The sequence below is a fragment of the Myotis davidii genome, unplaced genomic scaffold (genome assembly GCF_000327345.1).
Source record: "Myotis davidii unplaced genomic scaffold, ASM32734v1 scaffold946, whole genome shotgun sequence".
In the NCBI taxonomy this organism is placed as follows: domain Eukaryota; kingdom Metazoa; phylum Chordata; class Mammalia; order Chiroptera; family Vespertilionidae; genus Myotis; species Myotis davidii.
The window spans coordinates 609017-627852 of record NW_006297395.1 but is presented as its reverse complement, the minus strand read 5'-3'; the positions used below and the strand labels follow the sequence as shown (position 1 = coordinate 627852).

Here is an 18836-nt window from a genome sequence, read left to right as displayed (position 1 = left end):
CCTGGGACCTTTCAGTCCGCAGGCTGACGCTCTATCCACTGAGCCAAACCGGTTTTGGCAACAATAAAATATATATATATATATTTAAAAAAAGACTAAAAATAAAAAATAATAAAATCGAAGTAGTTGTTTTTCCTCTCAATGAATTTGGACATTGAGTGTTTTCTTCTTTATGTAAACAAAACAAACACAAAAGAATGTACATAATTCCATTTTGCCAAAGATAGGAGGGAAGAGAAGGGATCCACACTCTTAACTGAGTGCGTTCTGCGGTCCCTGGGTGTGCAGTTGCTCGGCGCTGAGGAGGCAGCAGCCTTCTCTGTACTCACTTTTCGCATCGATGAGGCGCTCCCGGGGGGCCGTGTCAGAGGAGGAGAGCTGCTCCTTGACCTTGGCAATGTCTTTAGGATGCAGGTAGTCAAACAAACTCTGGCCAATCAGATCATTCTGTGCGCATAAAGTATCAAAAATGACAAGTCAACAGCATGTAGAGTATAAATTATCTAAGTGCTTTCCCTTTATGTTGTGTTTTAAGAATGACAATTTCAAACATTTCATATGAGAACTTGCACACATGTGCACTTTGTCTAGATATGGACATTGGGAGGTTGGTTCTGATAACAAAGGTGGGGAGAGGACTCAATTACATAAATAGTTCATGTTCCTTGAGACAAGAATCTGTGCATTCTTTTTTATTTCTGATGCCCACAAAGTCCCTTCTGAGATCCCTGGGGGAGGACTGTAGGCATGGGCTCTGCCTCTTGCTCCTTTAAGTCTCTCTGTTCCTAAGCAAGTTGGGTCACACCGAATGCTTCCATAACCTATTCTGTTAGCAGAGATAACTTTCTTGTAAGACTAAAACGAGTAAAATATTTGGAAAACATGAAATTTACTTTAATTCTAATTCATACAAGTGTTATTTTGACTCTGATTCTGCCCAATCCAGTGTTCATGCAAACACCAGCATGCCAAGAGTGACAGAATGAATGAATGAGTGAGTGAATAAAACCTCTAGGGCCACAATAGGTGAATAGCTAAGCCCTAGAATCTTCCATAAATGTTATTATTTGATCCTACAAACATTCCCAGAGGGTATGGATCATTACAACCAGATTTTAGAGGAAGCTGAGGTTCAACAGAGCTAGTAAGTGGCAAGTCACTGAAAGCACAGTACGGGTGGGTTCCATTTCCCTGTTCTCTGCTACTGTATGATCTGCCTGCCCCTCTTCCTCCACCTCTGCCCCGCAGCTGTGGGGTATTTCTTTTGCAGCAATAAGAAAGTTAGAAAGCTGCTGCTGAGATCAGAGTCAAACCTTTCAAATGGTGAAACATGGATCATACATTTGTTAAACGATTTTTTTAAGTTTAAATTAATTTCTCTGGTAACAAAGAATTTTCTGGAAGAAGGCTTGGTGGGAGGACAAAATAAGCATTTCACATGTGACTTGTATGCTATAATTATTCTGCAAAGTGGGGAGACCTTTTTGGCTGCTGGGCGGCTGCCCACCATCAACAGGGGCACGAGCAATACCTGGCTGTAGTTGAGGATCTTGAAGACAGACTCTGAGACAAAGAGTATCTTCCCTCGGTCACATCCTACGACAAACAAAAATCCATCTGCTGCCTAATCAGGAGAAATGGATAATCAATTTATCACACTTCAAGAAACATGACTGTAATCACTTTGATAGCAATTAAAGATTAGTGTTCTAAGTAACCAAAGCACTGGACTGCCCTCATGGACGATTTCACAGGTATGCTGAGCAAAGGATGATTAAAGCAAATGTCTGATAAAAAAACAAGATTCTCTCCAAGGCAGATCTATATCATCTATGTCATCTAGTGATTACAGGGGAAAGTCCAATTATTAAATTCTGTTTCACAGCAGAATTCAGCGTAACAATGTTCCTTTGATTGCATTATGGTCCAGAGACGTCATATGTTATAGCTCTAATTAAAACAATTCTACACAGAATCACAGAGTCTGAGATTGGAAGGATCTCTAAGTTCGGAATCCCTTTCTCCGATCTCGGCTACATCTGTCCGCGACTTAAATGGCTCCTTTTTGGGGGAGCACTGGGACAGTGGTTTCTGTCTGGTTTTATGCTGACATTTGGAGTAGGGCTGCATCATTGGTACTGTTTTAATCCCCACTTCTGCCCCCAAATGACTCTAATGTATGCAGGATTGAAAGCTAATGCTCTCAAATATTATCCTATATTTTAATTTTTATTTTAATATACTTTATTGGTTTTTTACAGAAAGGAAGGGAGAGGGATAGAGAGTTAGAAACATCGATGAGAGAGAAACATCGATCAGCTGCCTCCTGTACACTCCCTACTGGGGATGTGCCCGCAACCAAGGTACATGCCCTTGACCGGAATCAAACCTGGGACCCTTGAGTCCGCAGGCTGACACTCTATTCACTGAGCCAAACCGGTTAGGGCTCAAATATTATCCTTTGACCCATGGCTAGGCTGTTTGTTCCTAAGTAAGATAAAAAAAGCAAAATTTTCCCCTTAAATGCTTCTTACTCCGTTGCTTTACATACAAGTAAAAATCTACAGTGCCAGGAAGGACAGGTGTAGAGACAGGGCAGTACTTATTAGAGAGACTGAAGCAAGTAACTACCAAAGCTGCAGCATCTGAGAGCTTAGACTATTGCATATGTGAGCACGATTCCTAGCCCCCCTTTCAGATGGACAAACCGCTCATCTCCTGCTGGAGTCTCTCTACTGCCCAGGAATCTATCCCAATCTCTCGGGGACTTGCTCTTTACTCACCCCCCTGCAGTTCTAATACATGGTGGGTCAATCTTGCTTCGTTCACTAGCTCTCAGTCTGTTCTTGGGAAAAATATAGAGAAACTCCATTCTCTTTTCCACAAAAGGACCTTTGGGATACAGCTTAATTCAAGGAACTAGGAAATGAATTCATGCGCCTGAGGTTAAAGAATGGCACGTGCACTTGTGCTGGGGTGAAAGGAGTGAATGAGAAGGGGAACAACTGCAATGGCTGTGAGAGAAGCCAGTGGGCCACCCAGCTGGGAGGAAGCCAGGATGACCCTTTCCTAAGATAGGCTTCTGAGTGGGTCCAGGGGCAAGGAATGACGGTGAAGGGGAAGCAACTTTGCAAGCACCATCTGCTGGAAGCCTCATTCAGTAAAAAAATAAATAAATAAGGTATTAATAACTTCCTCATGTGCCTCGCACACAATCATTTTCAACCGGGTAAGTAGTTTGAGGCTTTGCATTGACGAAGTGATGAGGCACCCAAGGTGCCTATGAAGAAGGTGACTGTGGCATCGTGACACCTGGGTCTCCAAAGGCCAGTGACTAGTCAGTGTGAGGATGGCTCAATGCATCTGACCCTGCTTCACTGGGCAGATGACACCATTAGGGGAAGGTGTGGGGGGAGGGGACTCAGGAGCAGAGGGGTGAGGACACCTGAGCACTATGGGGACTCAGGAAAAAGGCTGGCTCATTCCTGGAGGATGGTGTTAGCAGGTAATCCAGAGCCCTGGGAGGGTCTGCCTACTTTTCAAACCATGGGGAAGAAGGGTATCTAGATATTATAAACAGCCCAGACCGACTGCTGCCTGACACCGTTCATTAACGGTACCTGGAAAGCACTTAGTGAGGCAGGCAGGCAGGCAGCTTTGTAAGGAGAAGCAGAAGTCCAGTTCCTGCTGCCAAACTGTTCAAAACAGTCTGAATGGTCCTTGCTTCTGTTGAAGCAAATTCCTGGGGATGGGGTACCTGGAATTGGCAAGAGTTTAGACAGGACTTCACAGCCGCTGAAATGCGCCGGAGAAGAAAGGAAAGTTTTGTTGGGGGTAGAGAAGACAGATCATCACTGCTACTGTATGAAACGGAAGAGCAGAAAGGCAAGTCCAAGATGAAGTATTTAGCTTGAATAGCATTAAAATCCTTGTTTCATACCCTGATAAGTTTGGACATCTGACAAGAAGTTATTTAGAAAAGCAGCAACAAGAAAATTACTAAGCATTTGTCACTATAAAAGGAGCTTATTTTATATATAACGTATTCTATATACAATCATTTTTTCCTTAAAATGTCATATCACCAATATGGCAATCAAGACCAGCCACATAATTTGTAAGGCTCTGTACAAAATGAAAACGCAGGTACAAAAATTATGATGTTCATGCCGAATCTCAGAGGGAAGGTGGGGGTGGGTGAATGGGTGGGAAGAGATCAACCAAAGAAATTCTATGCATACCCCATGGACACAGACAATAGTGTGGTGAAAGCCTGAGATGGAGGGTGGGGCGGGTTAGAAGGGGTCATTGCGGGGGGAAAAAGGGGACTTATGTAATACTTTCAATAATAAAGATTAAAAAAAATTATGATGTTCAAAATGGCAATAGCAGAGCACAAAAGCCAAGCCTGGGCCTGGGTGACTGCCTAGGTCACATGCCCAGGAAGCCCTGATGGTTTCTCTGGAGATGCAGCAGACAGTTTCTATCTGGAACTTCAGCAAAAAAAAAGTTTCTATCTGAGAACAAGGACATCTGTTGGAAAGAAATGGAGGTGAGGGCAGAGTTGGGTCTGAGTAACTGTGTCCTGAGAGAGGTGATCCACAAATCGACACGAATGTGAGGGAAGCCATGGCCCCACCCTAACATGTTTACCTGTGAGTGGATATGCCTAGAATAGTGCCACGCAGACAGAGTCAGTCCTCAAAAATGTTTGAATTAGTGAATGAATGAAAATGAAAGACACAGAAGGCATGCCTACCAGATCTACACGCCACATGAAACCTCAAAGGATTGTTCATCATGAGCTAGAAGGCGGGACCATCTAATAAGTATATTTCGACAGAGATAAAAAGAAGTTCCAAAAAGTGAACTGCACCTATACAAGATGAAAAAGACCTGGCCTAACAACAATTCATGTGCAGGAGAGTCGGGGAGGGGCAGTACTACAGCTGCACCCAAAGGTGGCACTAAGACAGCTTCCATGGCAAGGGAGGTACCAACCAGGCCATGCAGCCCCAGTCCCACTGGCCACAGCTGAAGTTCTGTTTTGGGCTATGAGGGTCGCTTCTGGATGAGAAAGCTAGCAAACAGGTTCTGGAAAGTGTGTGTGTCAAATGCTGCTGGGGTGGGGGGAATTGCTGCCCTCTTGCCCCCTCCACTGTGGAGGCTGGAAAATCTTAGCCTGGGCTCTGCCACCTGCCCTGCTGCTAGGAGTGACCAGGAGAACCTTCTCGGCAAGTTGAAGTCCACTCCTGGGCTTCCTTTCCTGATAAAAAGGACCACTGGCCTGCAGCCTCCCCTGCCCTTCTTTTCTGGCTGGTCTGACTACTGAGACCTGGCACAGCCAGCTTGCTACCCCGAGGAAACAGCTGCCCTGCTAGTCCAGCAAAGGTGTGTGGGAGACGGAGCCTGGTCCCTGCTGACCTCACTGGAGCCCTCTCCACCCCCACCACAGCCTACCTAGAACCAGCTAAACTTGAGAGGCAAAATGCTGTTAGTTACAATATTATTGACCATATTTCCTATGCTATATTTTACATCCCATGACTATTTTCTAACTTCCAATGGTATGGTGCTAGGTGGGTACCGGAAATATCGGGGAACACTTTCTAAAGTATATGATTGGCCAACCCCTGTGCTGTACACCTGAAGCTAATATAAAATAATATTTCATGTTAACTGTAATTGAAAACATTTTAAATTAAAAAATAAAGTAAAAATGAAAATTAAAAAAAAACAAAACACCCATTTGCTCATCAGGCCTTCTGTTCCTCGCAGTTGAAAGCTTTCCAATGCAGTACGTCATGAAGGGATGGAGAGAGAAACTGGAGTAAGCAGGGAGGAGCCAGGCTGAGCCGAACACGGGTACCGACGACACAACCAGCCACCTGGACTACCTCCATCCTGGGCTTTGCAAACATCTGCTCAGAGAAGGGGGCCTCGATTCCATAGGGACCTCAGCCAGTGAGGTTAGCCCTGGCTGTGCGTGGCGGGGGCAGATATCTTTCCTCTTAGTTATGTTTTCCTATTTTGCTTGTTACAATTAGGAAGAGGACATGTTTCTGAATTCCATTTCTTTCCCTTCCATTGACTCTTGCTCTGCCGGGAAGACACCTTGGAGCCGCACAGGCCCAATTCTGCGGAAGGCGCGTTCCCATGGTGCCGCCTCAAATGCCTCTTGCAGAGACCGAGGAGATGAACGAGGAGCTCCCGTCAAGCAGGCGCAGCATCACCTCCTCCACTTACTTTCCTCGCTGGATCATGGAGTCTTTTGAAGTTTTGCTATTTGGAAGGGATTCTGGTGTAAAGATTTCGGTGGATGCTTTTGTGCTAGTGGTTAAGTGAGAATCAGAGAAATTCTCAATAGTTCAGTGTCAGTCCCTTTCTAAAATCTTCACGCAGGAATGTGGTTCTTAGCTACCGCCTATTTTTAACAAAGTCCTGCCTCTTCTGATTTAAAACCACAGTAGCACAGACCTTCCATTTTTGCTAAGCAAGGGCAGAAGGGAGGAGGGAGGTCTCAGAAGGAATGTGACGCCTGTCCAAGCAAGAAGATAAAGAGGAAGTGGCCTAGGAACAGTTCAGGGTTCAGACATCAAATTCCCACATGCTGGGACTTAACCCTGAAATCTGTAAAAATAAGTGCGTGTAAAACATACCCTGAGGATGAGGTGTTTCAATTCATCATCTGACAGAAAAGTTGGTTTGTAGTTTGCTTCCGTGTATGGATTGGTGGCACCTTAGTGGGGAAAGAGAGAAAGAGTTGGCACATTTTATATCAGATAATGTCTCATTTTATTTCACTGCCTCTAACCTACCACCAGGGATTTAAATTTGACCGTCTTTTTCCTTAACTGAGATAAGGCAAGACCTGATTTTGAACAGAACCCTGTAATACCAAAGAGAATTCCGCTGAAAAGAGAACACTGTTGCCCACAGGAGACTAAACGAGCGTGCTTTTGTCACCACGGGGAAACCAAGAGATAACAGAAGGAAGTTACACATCTGCTTCTAAGAGAGAAGGCAGCTCTAGAAGCGAACTGGCTGACGCCCCTGGGACGGTTCCCTCCTCCCGAGATGTGTATTCAATGGGCTGTCTAGCAGTCCCTCAAATCACCACTCTACACGCGTGGGAAGTCATCCGGTCTGCCAGGCGAGTAAATATATTATAGAGGGCATTTAGTGTGAGCTCCCCTTCACTGCAGGTGAGCTAAATGAGCTTGGCAACCCAAAGAAATGCATCACTTCAGTAAATGCAACTCTAGGTCCCAGGACTAAAATGGAGTAAGACTTGTGTTTAAAAGGCTGTCAGTTGGGCATCTTTCAGAAGAACAATAACTTAACAGAGAAAAATGCCAGCAGTAAATGACTTGGAATCTGCAGAATGATGAGTGGAAGAGTGAAGAAATAAAATGAAACAGGTCCATAACAAAACAAAGTACCAAGGGGAAGGAGGTAAACAGGGCGTGTCTGACCTCCATGTCAACCAGCAAGCACGAATTATTGATTCACACCCGCTTCTGTGATAACTAGAGTTTGCACTCTTCTACTTAAATAGAAACTGACTGATAGTAGTTTAGTCTCTACCATCTCAGCTAGTATAAATTTTTAAATGCCATTCTCCAAGCACAGGATACAATTATATTTTTGAATAACAAACAAAAGTCAGACAAAACCGGCTACGTCTTATTTTTGGTGGCTTTGTAGAAATAAAAAGATGTAGTTCTTTTGCCACACGGCTTAGAGATCTGACTGAGCGCCCACTTTCCAATTGCCTCAAATAGCCCAAGACTAGCTATGGAAAATTCCAAGAACAGCATTCACTAAAAGGCTGATAATGTTTCAGATTTCTCCTGTGGTTTGGATAAGTCACTTCCACAGTTCTGCCTCGTTTTCTCAACCTCACCACACTCAGAGAAGAAGGAAAATACTGCCTCTCCCATTAAGGGTCTGGCTAGTTTGGGAAAATTCCAGGAAGATGACTATGTCAGTGTTCATTTCTAGCAATAAAAACAAAAAAAAAACAAAAAAAACGCAGCAAGAATAATGAACCAGTAACTCTTCAAAGGAACCATGATGTATTTTCCTCTTAAACATGAGACTGACTTTTCTGGGTCACTTAGATTTCTGATGCTTGTCATGTATGCATGGGGTCTGACTACATGCACACATATGGGGCATCAGTGGTGCCCTCTCTGATATGTGCATAGTCTGACCACACACACAGACATGCTCACAGCCTCTACCCTCTGGGATAAAAGGCTATGGAACTGCATCTTGATACTTCATTGGGCATCGTGTCTACTGCTGAAAATTACAGGCATATTACTCAAGGCGAGACATTTGCAAGTCATAAACATTTGCCGTAGGGACGTAGGAACATTCTAGGCAAGGATGGTACATTTGTGGACAAGGGCGTAAAGGACAATAAAACCTGAGGTCTCACCTCGTAGTGTTTTCATGTGCTGAACAGCCATCCTTAGCACAGTAAGTTTATCTAATTTCCTGGACATCGCATTGCATGTGGGTACCAAGGAAGCCAATTCGTCAATAAAGCTGTTCATTTTATCCCGACGCCTCTTTTCAATTTGACTGTGAGCTTCCCTGAACAATAACATGAATAACGAATTCTTTAAACGTAACCCAGCATTAAGGAAACAAAGACAAAAAATAAGATATAACTGTTTTCAATAATCATCTGGCAAGGCAAATTCAGAATTTGCAGACTACTTCAAACTGGACTTTTTTTTATTAAAGTCACTAAAAACGTGGCCTCTCTGCCAGGTCAGGTTTAGTTTTTTTAAATGCTTATCTCATCCTTCCTTAGAATTAAGAAATATTTTTTAAAAACTGTCTTTTCAGACTAAACTGTATTGTTAGTTTCTCATTTCTTTTCCTCTCAGCCTCTATAAATTTGGATTTGAAGATGGAGGCAGACGAAAAAAGGAGGGTGGTCGAGTTTTTAAAGAGCAAAACATCCAGAACCGTCATCATATCAGCAAGGGTCCCGTGGTGCCAGGTGAGCCGTCTCTGAGGGTTGGAAGGAGCCTGCTGTGTGGCTCGCCAGATTCGCTGGGTGAGTTGCCAGGTAATTAATGCTGCCACCCTTGGATCAAATATGGCCCCACATAGATACAGCAGATGCTACATCTGTCCCCAGAACTTCCTCCAGAGAACATCACACTCCTCCCTCGCAGGAGCTGCTGCCCCTGCACACTCCCTGACTGGTTTGCAGCTGCCATTTGTGACAGCCCCCTAAAGAGGCGCATCCACGGTGGAAATGTAGCTCCCTGCTGCCCTAGCCAGGTAGCTCAGTTGGTTAGAGCACTGTCTTGATACACCAAGGTTGCAGGTTTGATCCCTGGTCAGGGCATATACAAGAATCAACCAACGAATGCATAAATAAGTGGGACAACAAAGTAATGTTTCTCTCTCTCCCTTCCTCCCTCTAAAACCAATGAAAATTAAAAATAAAATTTTTTTAAAAAGAAAAAATGTCATTCCCTGCTGCTGCCATAGCAACAGAACCATGAGAGCTCCTGCCAAGGCGGGTCTGCCAGAGAAAAGTGAGAAATCTCGGGTTAGTCAAATTCTGCATCCCTCAGTTCTGTCATGACGGCCTCAGAGCAGGAGGGTTGAGGACCACATGGACAGGGATAAGCAAGTGTGGTTGGAGGCAGGAGGCACTATGTTAGAGCACCTATTCCAGGGAGCAGGGCATCCCCTGTCCTGCCTTCAGGAGCAATTTTCAGGGCAACAAGGGCGTCTTTCAGAGGCGAGGGGCAGCCCAGGAGCTGCATCACTGTGCCCGGTCTCCTCCGGGGCCCTGCAGGCAGGAAGGAGTAACCTGCCAAAGACTAGAGGGAAACCTTAGCCTTGATTTATTTTCTGCTCCCTCCAAAGTCCTGCGGGTTACCCATGCTTAGACAGGCAAGAGTGAAGGCCAGCACAGCCTGCAGAGAGGGAGAGCAGGAGGCCACGAACATGACGGTGTCGAAGGAACCGCTAGACGGGGACCAGATGCACAGAGCCTCCTCGGCGGCCCCCAGGACACCAGCAGTGAGACAGAATGAGGCCCCTTCTTACCTGGCATTTTTTATCCTTCCTTGGTGCTCTGTGAATTCTAACCTGGAAAAAAAAGCAAAAGATGAAAACACAAACCAATGTCTTCTTCCCTTTTCTTTTTTTTTTAAATATATTTTATTGATTTTCCACAGAGAGGAAAGGAGAGAGATAGAAATAGAGAGTTAGAAACATCAATGAGAGAGAAACATCGACCAGCTGCCTCCCGCACATCCCCCACTGGGGAAGTGCGCGCAACCCAGGTACATGCCCTTGACCGGAATCGAACCCGGGACCTTTCAGTCCGCAGGCCGACGCTCTATCCACTGAGCCAAACCGGTTTCGGCAAACCAATGTCTTCTTCCCTTTTCAATTAATTTCTCTGTTTAATCCCTGTCATCTCCACAACACACAATGTTGATTGTCAGCCAAACTGGGGGCTGGGGGAAGACAATCTTGAGCCCACAGGCTCACAGCATCCTTGTTTATCCCCCATCCAGGACATGGTGGAACCTGCACCAACTAATAGAATTTGCGATTATGCAAGGAAATGACTATAAGGACGCTGAAGTTAAATGACTGGGCTCACGGTACCTTCCATGGGGGTCATCTTTGTCTGTGTCCATGCTTTCCCTGAAAAACAGACAAACAAGCAAAAAAAAACACAAAACAGAATGTGACTATTAAAGACATACACAATACCTTCTAACCATAATGCCAAAGGCTCTCATTTATCCAGAAACCAAACAATTAGAAAGGTCAAATAGCATAGTACTGATTATGGATACGTAATAAACATATATAAATAAAAACAACTTGAGACTATATAAAACTCAGACTGGTTTTCCGGATTATCAGATGAAATTTATATATAATTTCAATAGTTTTCATGTTAACATATTTTGTCACATTGTGGGAAAATTGGGAATAGGTTGCACTTATGGAAACTGTTAGTTCATCAGCGTATCTAAGTAACTACAATACCTACAATAACTCATTCTGGATAAATGAAGCTTATTCATTTGCAAAACATATCAAGCATCCGCTATCTGTGCACACAGACTGGATCGTGTGGGGGACTGCAGTGAGGAGGGGAATCAGAGCACCAGCAGAAAGCGCTGAGCAGAGCCCCGAGGCGCCTTTCAGAGGCACTGCTGCCAGTGTTCTGGTCTCAGCATGTGGGGAACCCCAAGGAATGGGACAGAGGAGGGACTGGGGCAGAGGCTGTGGGACCCTATTTGGCTGCAGAGGTGCTGGGGTCCCAACATGAACCTGCCTCCCTTCAATAGTCTCCAGAAATCCAAGTTTCATGGAATCTTGTGTTTCAGTAGAAAATCGACTAGAATGCTCAGAGAAAGGAGTTCAAGGTCCCCAGGGTCAGCTCACAGCCTAATTCAGCTCCTAAATTTATCGGGCAGGCACTGACTGCCCCCTGGGCCTCTCCTCTTTCTCCTTATCCCATAGGAAGGAGGAAGTGCAGCCCTAGCTGGTTTGAGTCAGTGGATAGAGTGTCAGCCTGCGGACTGAAGGGTCCCAGGTTCGATTCCAGTCAAGGGCATGTGCCTTGGTTCCTGGCAGCGCCCCGGATGTCCTCGCAGACAGTGTCTCTAGCTGGTCCCAAGTCCAGAGGAAATCACATAGCCACATAAGCAAACGGAAACTTCCATCCCCTTTGTCTGCTTGTGTCTGCTTACTGAGGCCAGAGTGACCATCTCAGGGAAGAGGAGCTCTGCCTGGCAGGTGTGATGTTAGTACAACAAAATGATAGGGAAAGGGATTATGGTTGCTCCATTAACAGAGTCTCCATGATTTCAAAAGACTTGCAAACTAGGGTCCCTGAGGGAGACCTGATGGTGACAAGGTTGGAAACCATAGATAGCAGAGGTCTTAGAACATGTCAACGGTCCATAGAAAACATCTCCTGGTCTCTCTATTGGGGAATTACTGCCACAAAGCAAACCCTTCCGGTCTTCACTCCCATCCCTGGGCATTTGCTCTGAATCATCTGGGATAACTTACATATTAACCATAGCATCTCCACTGTGCTCCCCAAGTCTGACCTGTGAACTTCAGCAGAAAGGACATCTGCTGTAGGGGGGACTCCTCCTTGGAGATTTTCCCTCATTAAACAAAAGCAAACCTTATAAACGGCCATTTGGGTAAGATTGCACACAGAGGCCTCAACAAAACAAACGTGCCTTTGACTGTTCTCCATATACCGCCTTATGCCCTAGTGTTTGTGCAGAGATAGAAGAGTTGACTGTAAGTGTGAAAATTTACTTACTCAAAAGAAAAGTCATCAAGTCTAAAAAAAAACACACACAAAAATACTATTTAATATAACAGGTACATACTCGTTTCAATGATGTTTAAGGGCAATATCAATGTTCCTACACTGTTTTTGGAGATAACCATTACTTGCTTGTTCTGCAAATACAGGGTGTTCCCAAAAATGTATACACACACTTTGAATAATTATAAAGGCAGTGCTTGTTAAAATACATTTCATCTTCAAGATCGAGCTATTCAAGTGTATTTTTAGGGGACACCCTGTATTAACCAACTGATGTCTCCCTCAGGGAGGGGCCCTCAGGCAAAGCTCTCTCTGAAACTGCTGAGGTTACACCCACGGACTCAGTCACTTGCTCAAAGGAGCAAAGGAAGGTAAAGGCGGGTCAAGGCAGGAACTTGGCTTTAAGGCTCTTCCCCCCACCCCCATATGGACAGTCTGGGAGGGGCTGATGCCTCAGCAGTGCTGGCGCTAGAGGTCCCCCCACCCCTCCCCACTTGCTTCTGGGGCAAAGTACAAGAAAACAACTGTGTGGCCTCCTGGATTGCATCTTCCACTCCCATCCCTTTCCCCAAACGGGGTCCCTCTTCCAGGAGGAGCAGCCCCCCGAAGCTCCACGCCCATGAACTGCCACTGTGTTCGGCCAGAAGAGGACTAGTCTGAGGGCCTTACTGGTAGTCAGTGGAGCTGCCTTTCCTCTTGCGGGTGCAATCCACGCCACTGGTGCCCAGGGAGCTGGAGAGGAGGTCTGTGGCGCCCGGGGACATGAAATCACTGATTGTTGAAGAAATGTCCATCCTCTGGTCCGCCATTGGGAGTCTGGAATTGGGACAAGGAGGCACAGAGGCAAGTTTATTTCCACGGGCTCTTCTAAATGCTGGAGGGCCCAGGTGGTGCTGGGCAGCGACAGGGGCCTGTTTGCAGCACCCACACCTCTCACCCAGCCCCTGGAACAGGCGCTTGGCAGGAAGGGAAGAGCAGCGTGCCTACTTTAGCGCTAGTACAGGTGATTTAAGCTCACTGTGCGTTTTCCCGATGAAAAACCCGGAGGACCCAGGTGAGGGCCTAGAAGAACTAAACCAGAGCCCAGGGCTCCGGGAGCTATGGCCCATGCTTCCCCCCGCAGGGGACCAAGTGTCCCAGATGTTCTGTGAGAGTCCTAATTTCATTTTCTTCCAACCAAGAAATCAAATCAATGAAATAGATAATTTACTTGTTATCTTTGTATTTTTGTAAATGTCATAGGAAAGTAGACAATATACAGTGGGGCCCTGACTTACAAGTGTCCGGACTAACGAGTTTTTTGAGATACCAGCTGTCTCTCTGCCGATTTTTTGCATTGAGTTGATAGAGTAATTTGAGTTAACGAGCTCCTTAACGAGCTCAGTTTTGAACGAATTAAACTCGTAAGTCAAGGCCCCACTGTACTTCCCCAGACTATACGGGAGGGGGGAGAGGGGAGTCAAAGTAAGTTTACAGTTGTTCGTAGGAAAAATAATAATTAATAAATAACAATACAAGAATAAACTCTGTTTCATGTACTCACAACTATAAACCTACTTTTGCCCAGTTTGGTCCCTCTTTCAGCAGCCCAGGCAAAGTCTGTCCTATCTTCCCTGACTCTCCTTTCATACCCAGCATCCCCTGCAAGAAAAACCTTGCATAATGAAATGAAGACACTATAAAAAAATTTCCAAAACATTTTGAGAATTCGTATTTTAAAAGCACAAAGTGAGCTGGCCCAAAGGAAGAGGCTGACAGGTACCTTACAAGGAACTCCAGCTCCAAACCAGGGTGAAGAGGGCCGTGTGCTGCCCACAGTCAGGGCCGGGCTGCCCAGGATGTGACGGGCTCACTCCTCTCTGGGCCCGAGCTTCCTCATCTGCAAAGCAATGGCTACGTGTGAGCGCCTGTTTTCACTGTTACCATCAGGCTCACAGATTCAGGAACCAGGCCCACCTGGTGAGGTTTGCGCCACCTTTTCACTTTCACAAGCACTGCTGGAGTGAACATCTTGGTGTGTATCCTGTATTTCCATGCACTTGAGCTATCATCTCTTAGGATAAATTTCTGAAAGTAGGACTGACAGAGCAAAAGAGGACACACATTGTACGCTTGGTACACACTGAAACACTGTGCTCCGGAGAACTCCAGTAATTTATATCCTCAACAAGAGCTCCTGTCAATCTGAAGGTAAGTACAGACCTCATTGTGCTTACTTGTATTTTTAAATGACTACAGATGGTGCTCCTATGTTAGAGGCATCTCTCTGTTTTCCTTTGTCTACTCATGGACCATTTTCCAATAAGTTGTTCTCAGTATCTACAGGCCTCCAGACCATGTTCACCTGGGCATGATGGGAGAAAAGCTTACAGTCCACCTCCTCTCACCCAGAGGCCCAGTGCTGCCACGATCTGGATTCTCCACTCCATTTGTTCACCTACTCTGCTATTGAGGATGTCATACTTTCTCTTTGCTCCTCAAACCCCTAACATCTCTCAGATCCTCATTCCTAGGTGATAACTTTCCTTTCTACTTCACTGAGAAAAGAGCCCACCTAGACGCTGCTGGTTAGGACCCCACACCCAGCGAGTGCCAAGTTTATCCTCTTTCATGACTCAGGACACTCACCCAGAAGTCTCTCCCTGCCCACAGCCCTGTATCACCTACTTTCCCGTCTCTTGGGTCATTCTCATGAGGATAAAAGCACATTGCAACAGTTCTGTACTGGAGGAAAAGAAACCTTTGAACTTCATTCCCCTCCAGTTACTGCCCCATTCCTGTTTCCAATTCCTTTCCTCCTACTCTATAAACCAACTCCAATCAGGCTTTTGTCCCCAGCATTCCAATAAGACAGCCTCCACTGTCATGAGTGACCTCCTCACTGCTAAGTCCAATGGCCCATGTTCCATTCGCTCCCTCTTTGACCCAACAGTGACATCTGATAGTTCTGACTTCTCCCTCCTCATCGTCTCCTGGTTTCAGAGATGCCACTTTCTCATAATTTTCCTTCTACGTCAGTGACCACTCCGTTTTGGTCTCTTTAGCTAGTTCTGCCTCATCTCCCTCCCCTCTAAATGAGGGTCCCATGGTGTCCTTGCACCTCCCCCTCTGTCTATACTCCTTCCCTAGGAGATCTGTTTAGTTTCATTGCTTCAAATACTAGCTATGCTAGGACAACTCCCAAATTAACATATCCAGCCCAGACCCCTCTCTGAATTCCAAGCTTGTATAACTATCTCCCTCTGAATGTACAATAACATCCTCGAACTAAAACATCCACAACCAAACCCCTGGCTCTCCCCAAACCAAGCCTTTCAGTCATGCCGATGTCAGTAGGCGGTATTTCAATCCTTCTGGTTCCTCAGCCCCCAAACCTGGAAGTCATTCTGACTCCTCTTTCTTTCACAACCTGCACCTAGTCCATCACAAATCCTATTAGCTCAATGTTAAAAAAAAATCCAAAATTCAGCCACTTCTCCATTTTTATCTTTACATTTCTACTCAAATATCACTTTATCAATGATCCTTTCTTGAATATCCATGTAATACAACTCCCTGCCAATCCTCCCTAACCACCCCTACCCTGCTTTATTTTTTTCTATAGCCCTTATCAAAATTTGGCCTACAGTAATCAACTTCTTTATTTCTTCTCCATTAGACTATAAGCATGAGAAAAGCAGGGATTTTGTGTGGTTTACTGCTTGCACCCTTAGTACCTGGACCACAGGAAGCACTCAATAAATGGATGTTGAATGAATTTATTTGTATATTAGAAATATATTCTTTGTTCATCATAGATGTTTAAAATACCCCCCTTTTTGCCTTTCAACTTTATTTATGGTATTTATATAATAAAAATGACATTTTTTAAAAAGCCTTTTCTTATCCCCCAAATCATAAGAATATTCTCTTTACCAATATTTTTTTATGATTTTACTTTATTTAGTTCTTCAATCCACTTGGAAGTGATTTCTGGTATACTATGAAATTCCCAACCTTATTTCCCTTCAATGGATAGATAACCATCCCAACACCAATTACTAATCTACACATCCTGTTGCCAGTCATTTGAAATGCCATCTTTATTGACTCATTGCCTATCTCTGGACTTTTTAATCTGTTCCTCTCATCTAGTTGTTTCCATTCTAGTACTACACTATTTATTATTGTGGTTTGATAATACATTTTACTACCTGGTAGAATAAATCCTTTCCCTCATTCTTATTCATTTCCTGGATATTCTGATTTATTCTTTGAGAAGCACTTTATAATCATTCAATCACTGTTATATTATTACTGACATTAAGAGAAGTGGGTCGGGAATGAGAACAGAGCCCTGCCGTCAGGGTCCTGGTGGCCCTTCGGGCTGCGTTGGGCATAAGTGCCACCTCCAGCCCACCTCTCTTTGCATGAGGCAGAATATTTGAAGTTTCACCACTTCCTGAAGGAAGAACTACCATGGAAGCTGCCAATAAGCCAGTGGGCGAGGGGGACGGTACGAAATATGACGACTTATTACCTGAAGTTAGAGTTCTTCAACCTCCGATCCACCGTGGGGGAGAAAGGAGCCACTGGACTTGGTCACCTCAGGGCGATTTTCATGTTTTGCGGTTTCCTTTCAGGCAGTCAACTTCTCTCAGAAACCTGCAGCGGGGCCCACCGGAAAAGAAAACCCAGACAGGTCACTCTGGGGTAAATACGTTTTAAAATCTCATATTAGGTGAGGGAGATGGGGGAGCCAGCTCAGAACTCCTCGTTACAGGGAGTAACTGGGCTGCGCACAATCCCGCCTTCAGCGGCCTGTTAGACTAACTACAGACACCTGAGGGGGTCACGTGTTGGCTGTTTAGTTTAATAAGAAATATGTTAGCAGATGTTTTCTGTTAAAAACAATGGCTTTTAAATTACTAAACACGGGTTTGGGGACATGGCCTTAAGAAAGATAATTATATTTTTCACTTCTCATACTGGGCCAAGCAATAATAACACTCAAGCAGTAATTGAGTACTTTGCATTGAGCCCTGTTCTTATTGCATTGTATAGATTAACTCACTCAAACCTGAAGGATAAAGCTATGAGGCAGATACTATTGTTTTCTTCATTTTACTGAGGAGAAGGCTGGGGCAGAGAGGTGAAGGAACGAGGCGAGTTCACGCAGCTGGGGTGGAGGGGCGCCAGAGGCCACCCTCACTGCTAACGTTGTCACTCAACACCCCCAGGTGAAGTCAGTTACCTAAACGCAGACAAGGAACAAGGGGAAACAAGTCTTGAGAAAACACTGAGCCAACACAAAACGCCAGCAGAGCCAATACTTTAAGCATTTTAGCTTGCTCCCAGAAGGTTTAAGAAAATGTCCGTGAACCTCAAGCATGTCTGTGCACACACAAAGCTAAGGGAGAAATCCGCTGGGAAAAGGCACCTGCTCATGTGAACAACGTGGGCACTGCCCTGCCCACCTCCTCCTGGCAGGACAGAGGGGTCTCCTCTCTGCCCTGTGTTCCCTGCATCTGGGAGGAGGTGGCTGGAAAGAGGTGCAGCCACCCTCTGCCTCCTGCCCCATTCTACCCTGAGATGGCAAAACTTTGGTTTTAGGTGGGGCTTTACTGACCTCGCTGAAGCAAGAGTTCCGGCGTTTCGCATTCCACTGGCTAATTCTTGCCATCTGTGGACTATCTATCTTTGTCTTGATCATTACAGAGGCCTTCAGATGAATACCCAGGAATAGAACTGTTTTGTCCTCTTAATTTATGCCCCTTTTGCAGTCTGACTCAGAAACCTTCACCATCTGACTGAGAACCCCATGTGCAAACAACCTGACCGAAGCTCTGGACTTCTAGTTCCTGAGCCTCAGGTGACACAGCAGCAGCAATGGACGCAAAGTCCCCAGGAAGTGCTGCTGGAGGCAGGCTCACCATGGGACTCCATCTAAGTCCCATTCCCCACCAGGTCACACACTATCCTCCCACCCCTCAAATGAGTATCCCAAGATCCACCCTGGGCATCCTTTCCCTCCCTCCCACACTCCACAACCCCCAGTGAGCTCTCCGCTGGATGGGTTCAGCCACTTCTCTCGCCCCCTGGTTGCCTCCAACCAGGCTGCTTTCCTCTCAGTCCTGTCCTCACTGTGGCCAGAGACAGGACACCCCCTGCTCAAAATACTTCAGCAGCTTCTGCTCTGCTCCATGCCTTCCATTTAAAACCTCGAACTCCCTAGCAGGAAACGCCAGGCCTCCACCATGGCTTGCTCGCCCTCCAGCCCAACTCTCCTCATCAACTCTCCTCATCGGCCGCCAAAAGCTCGAGGCCACTGAGATACTTAAGTTCCCAGCCTCAGCTGTGCCCACAGTCTCCTGCAGGTGTGGCTCCCTTTAGCCACTCCATCACCTGGTGAGCTCCTGCGTCCCTTCCCAGTGCCCTCAGGCATCACCTCCTGTTGGCTTTCCAATGTTGTTCCTACCCTTCCTGACACACCCTGTGGCCT

The 18836-nt window shown here is 45.6% G+C and overlaps 1 protein-coding gene across 9 annotated transcripts in view; it reads right to left on the bottom strand.

Annotated features, from left to right (window-relative positions):
* ARNTL (aryl hydrocarbon receptor nuclear translocator like) overlaps positions 1-18836 on the bottom strand; it is a 72861-nt gene that overhangs the window by 19980 nt on the left and 34045 nt on the right. For 4 of the 9 annotated variants that reach the window (XM_006773181.2, XM_015570110.1, XM_006773183.2 and 1 more), the window contains 10 exons: positions 16875-16999; positions 14118-14234; positions 13025-13171; positions 12347-12367; positions 10657-10695; positions 10087-10128; positions 8447-8604; positions 6660-6739; positions 1532-1624; positions 330-447 (listed from right to left, as the gene is read on the bottom strand). In XM_006773181.2, the coding sequence (XP_006773244.1) occupies positions 330-447; positions 1532-1624; positions 6660-6739; positions 8447-8604; positions 10087-10128; positions 10657-10695; positions 12347-12367; positions 13025-13164 (691 nt within the window). In that variant the 5' untranslated portion in view covers positions 13165-13171; positions 14118-14234; positions 16875-16999. Of the gene's footprint in view, positions 1-329; positions 448-1531; positions 1625-6659; positions 6740-8446; positions 8605-10086; positions 10129-10656; positions 10696-12346; positions 12368-13024; positions 13172-14117; positions 14235-14311; positions 14435-16874; positions 17000-17462; positions 17589-18836 lie in introns of all 9 variants that reach the window. The other 5 variants (XM_006773184.2, XM_006773185.2, XM_015570109.1 and 2 more) reach the window with 4 other exon arrangements.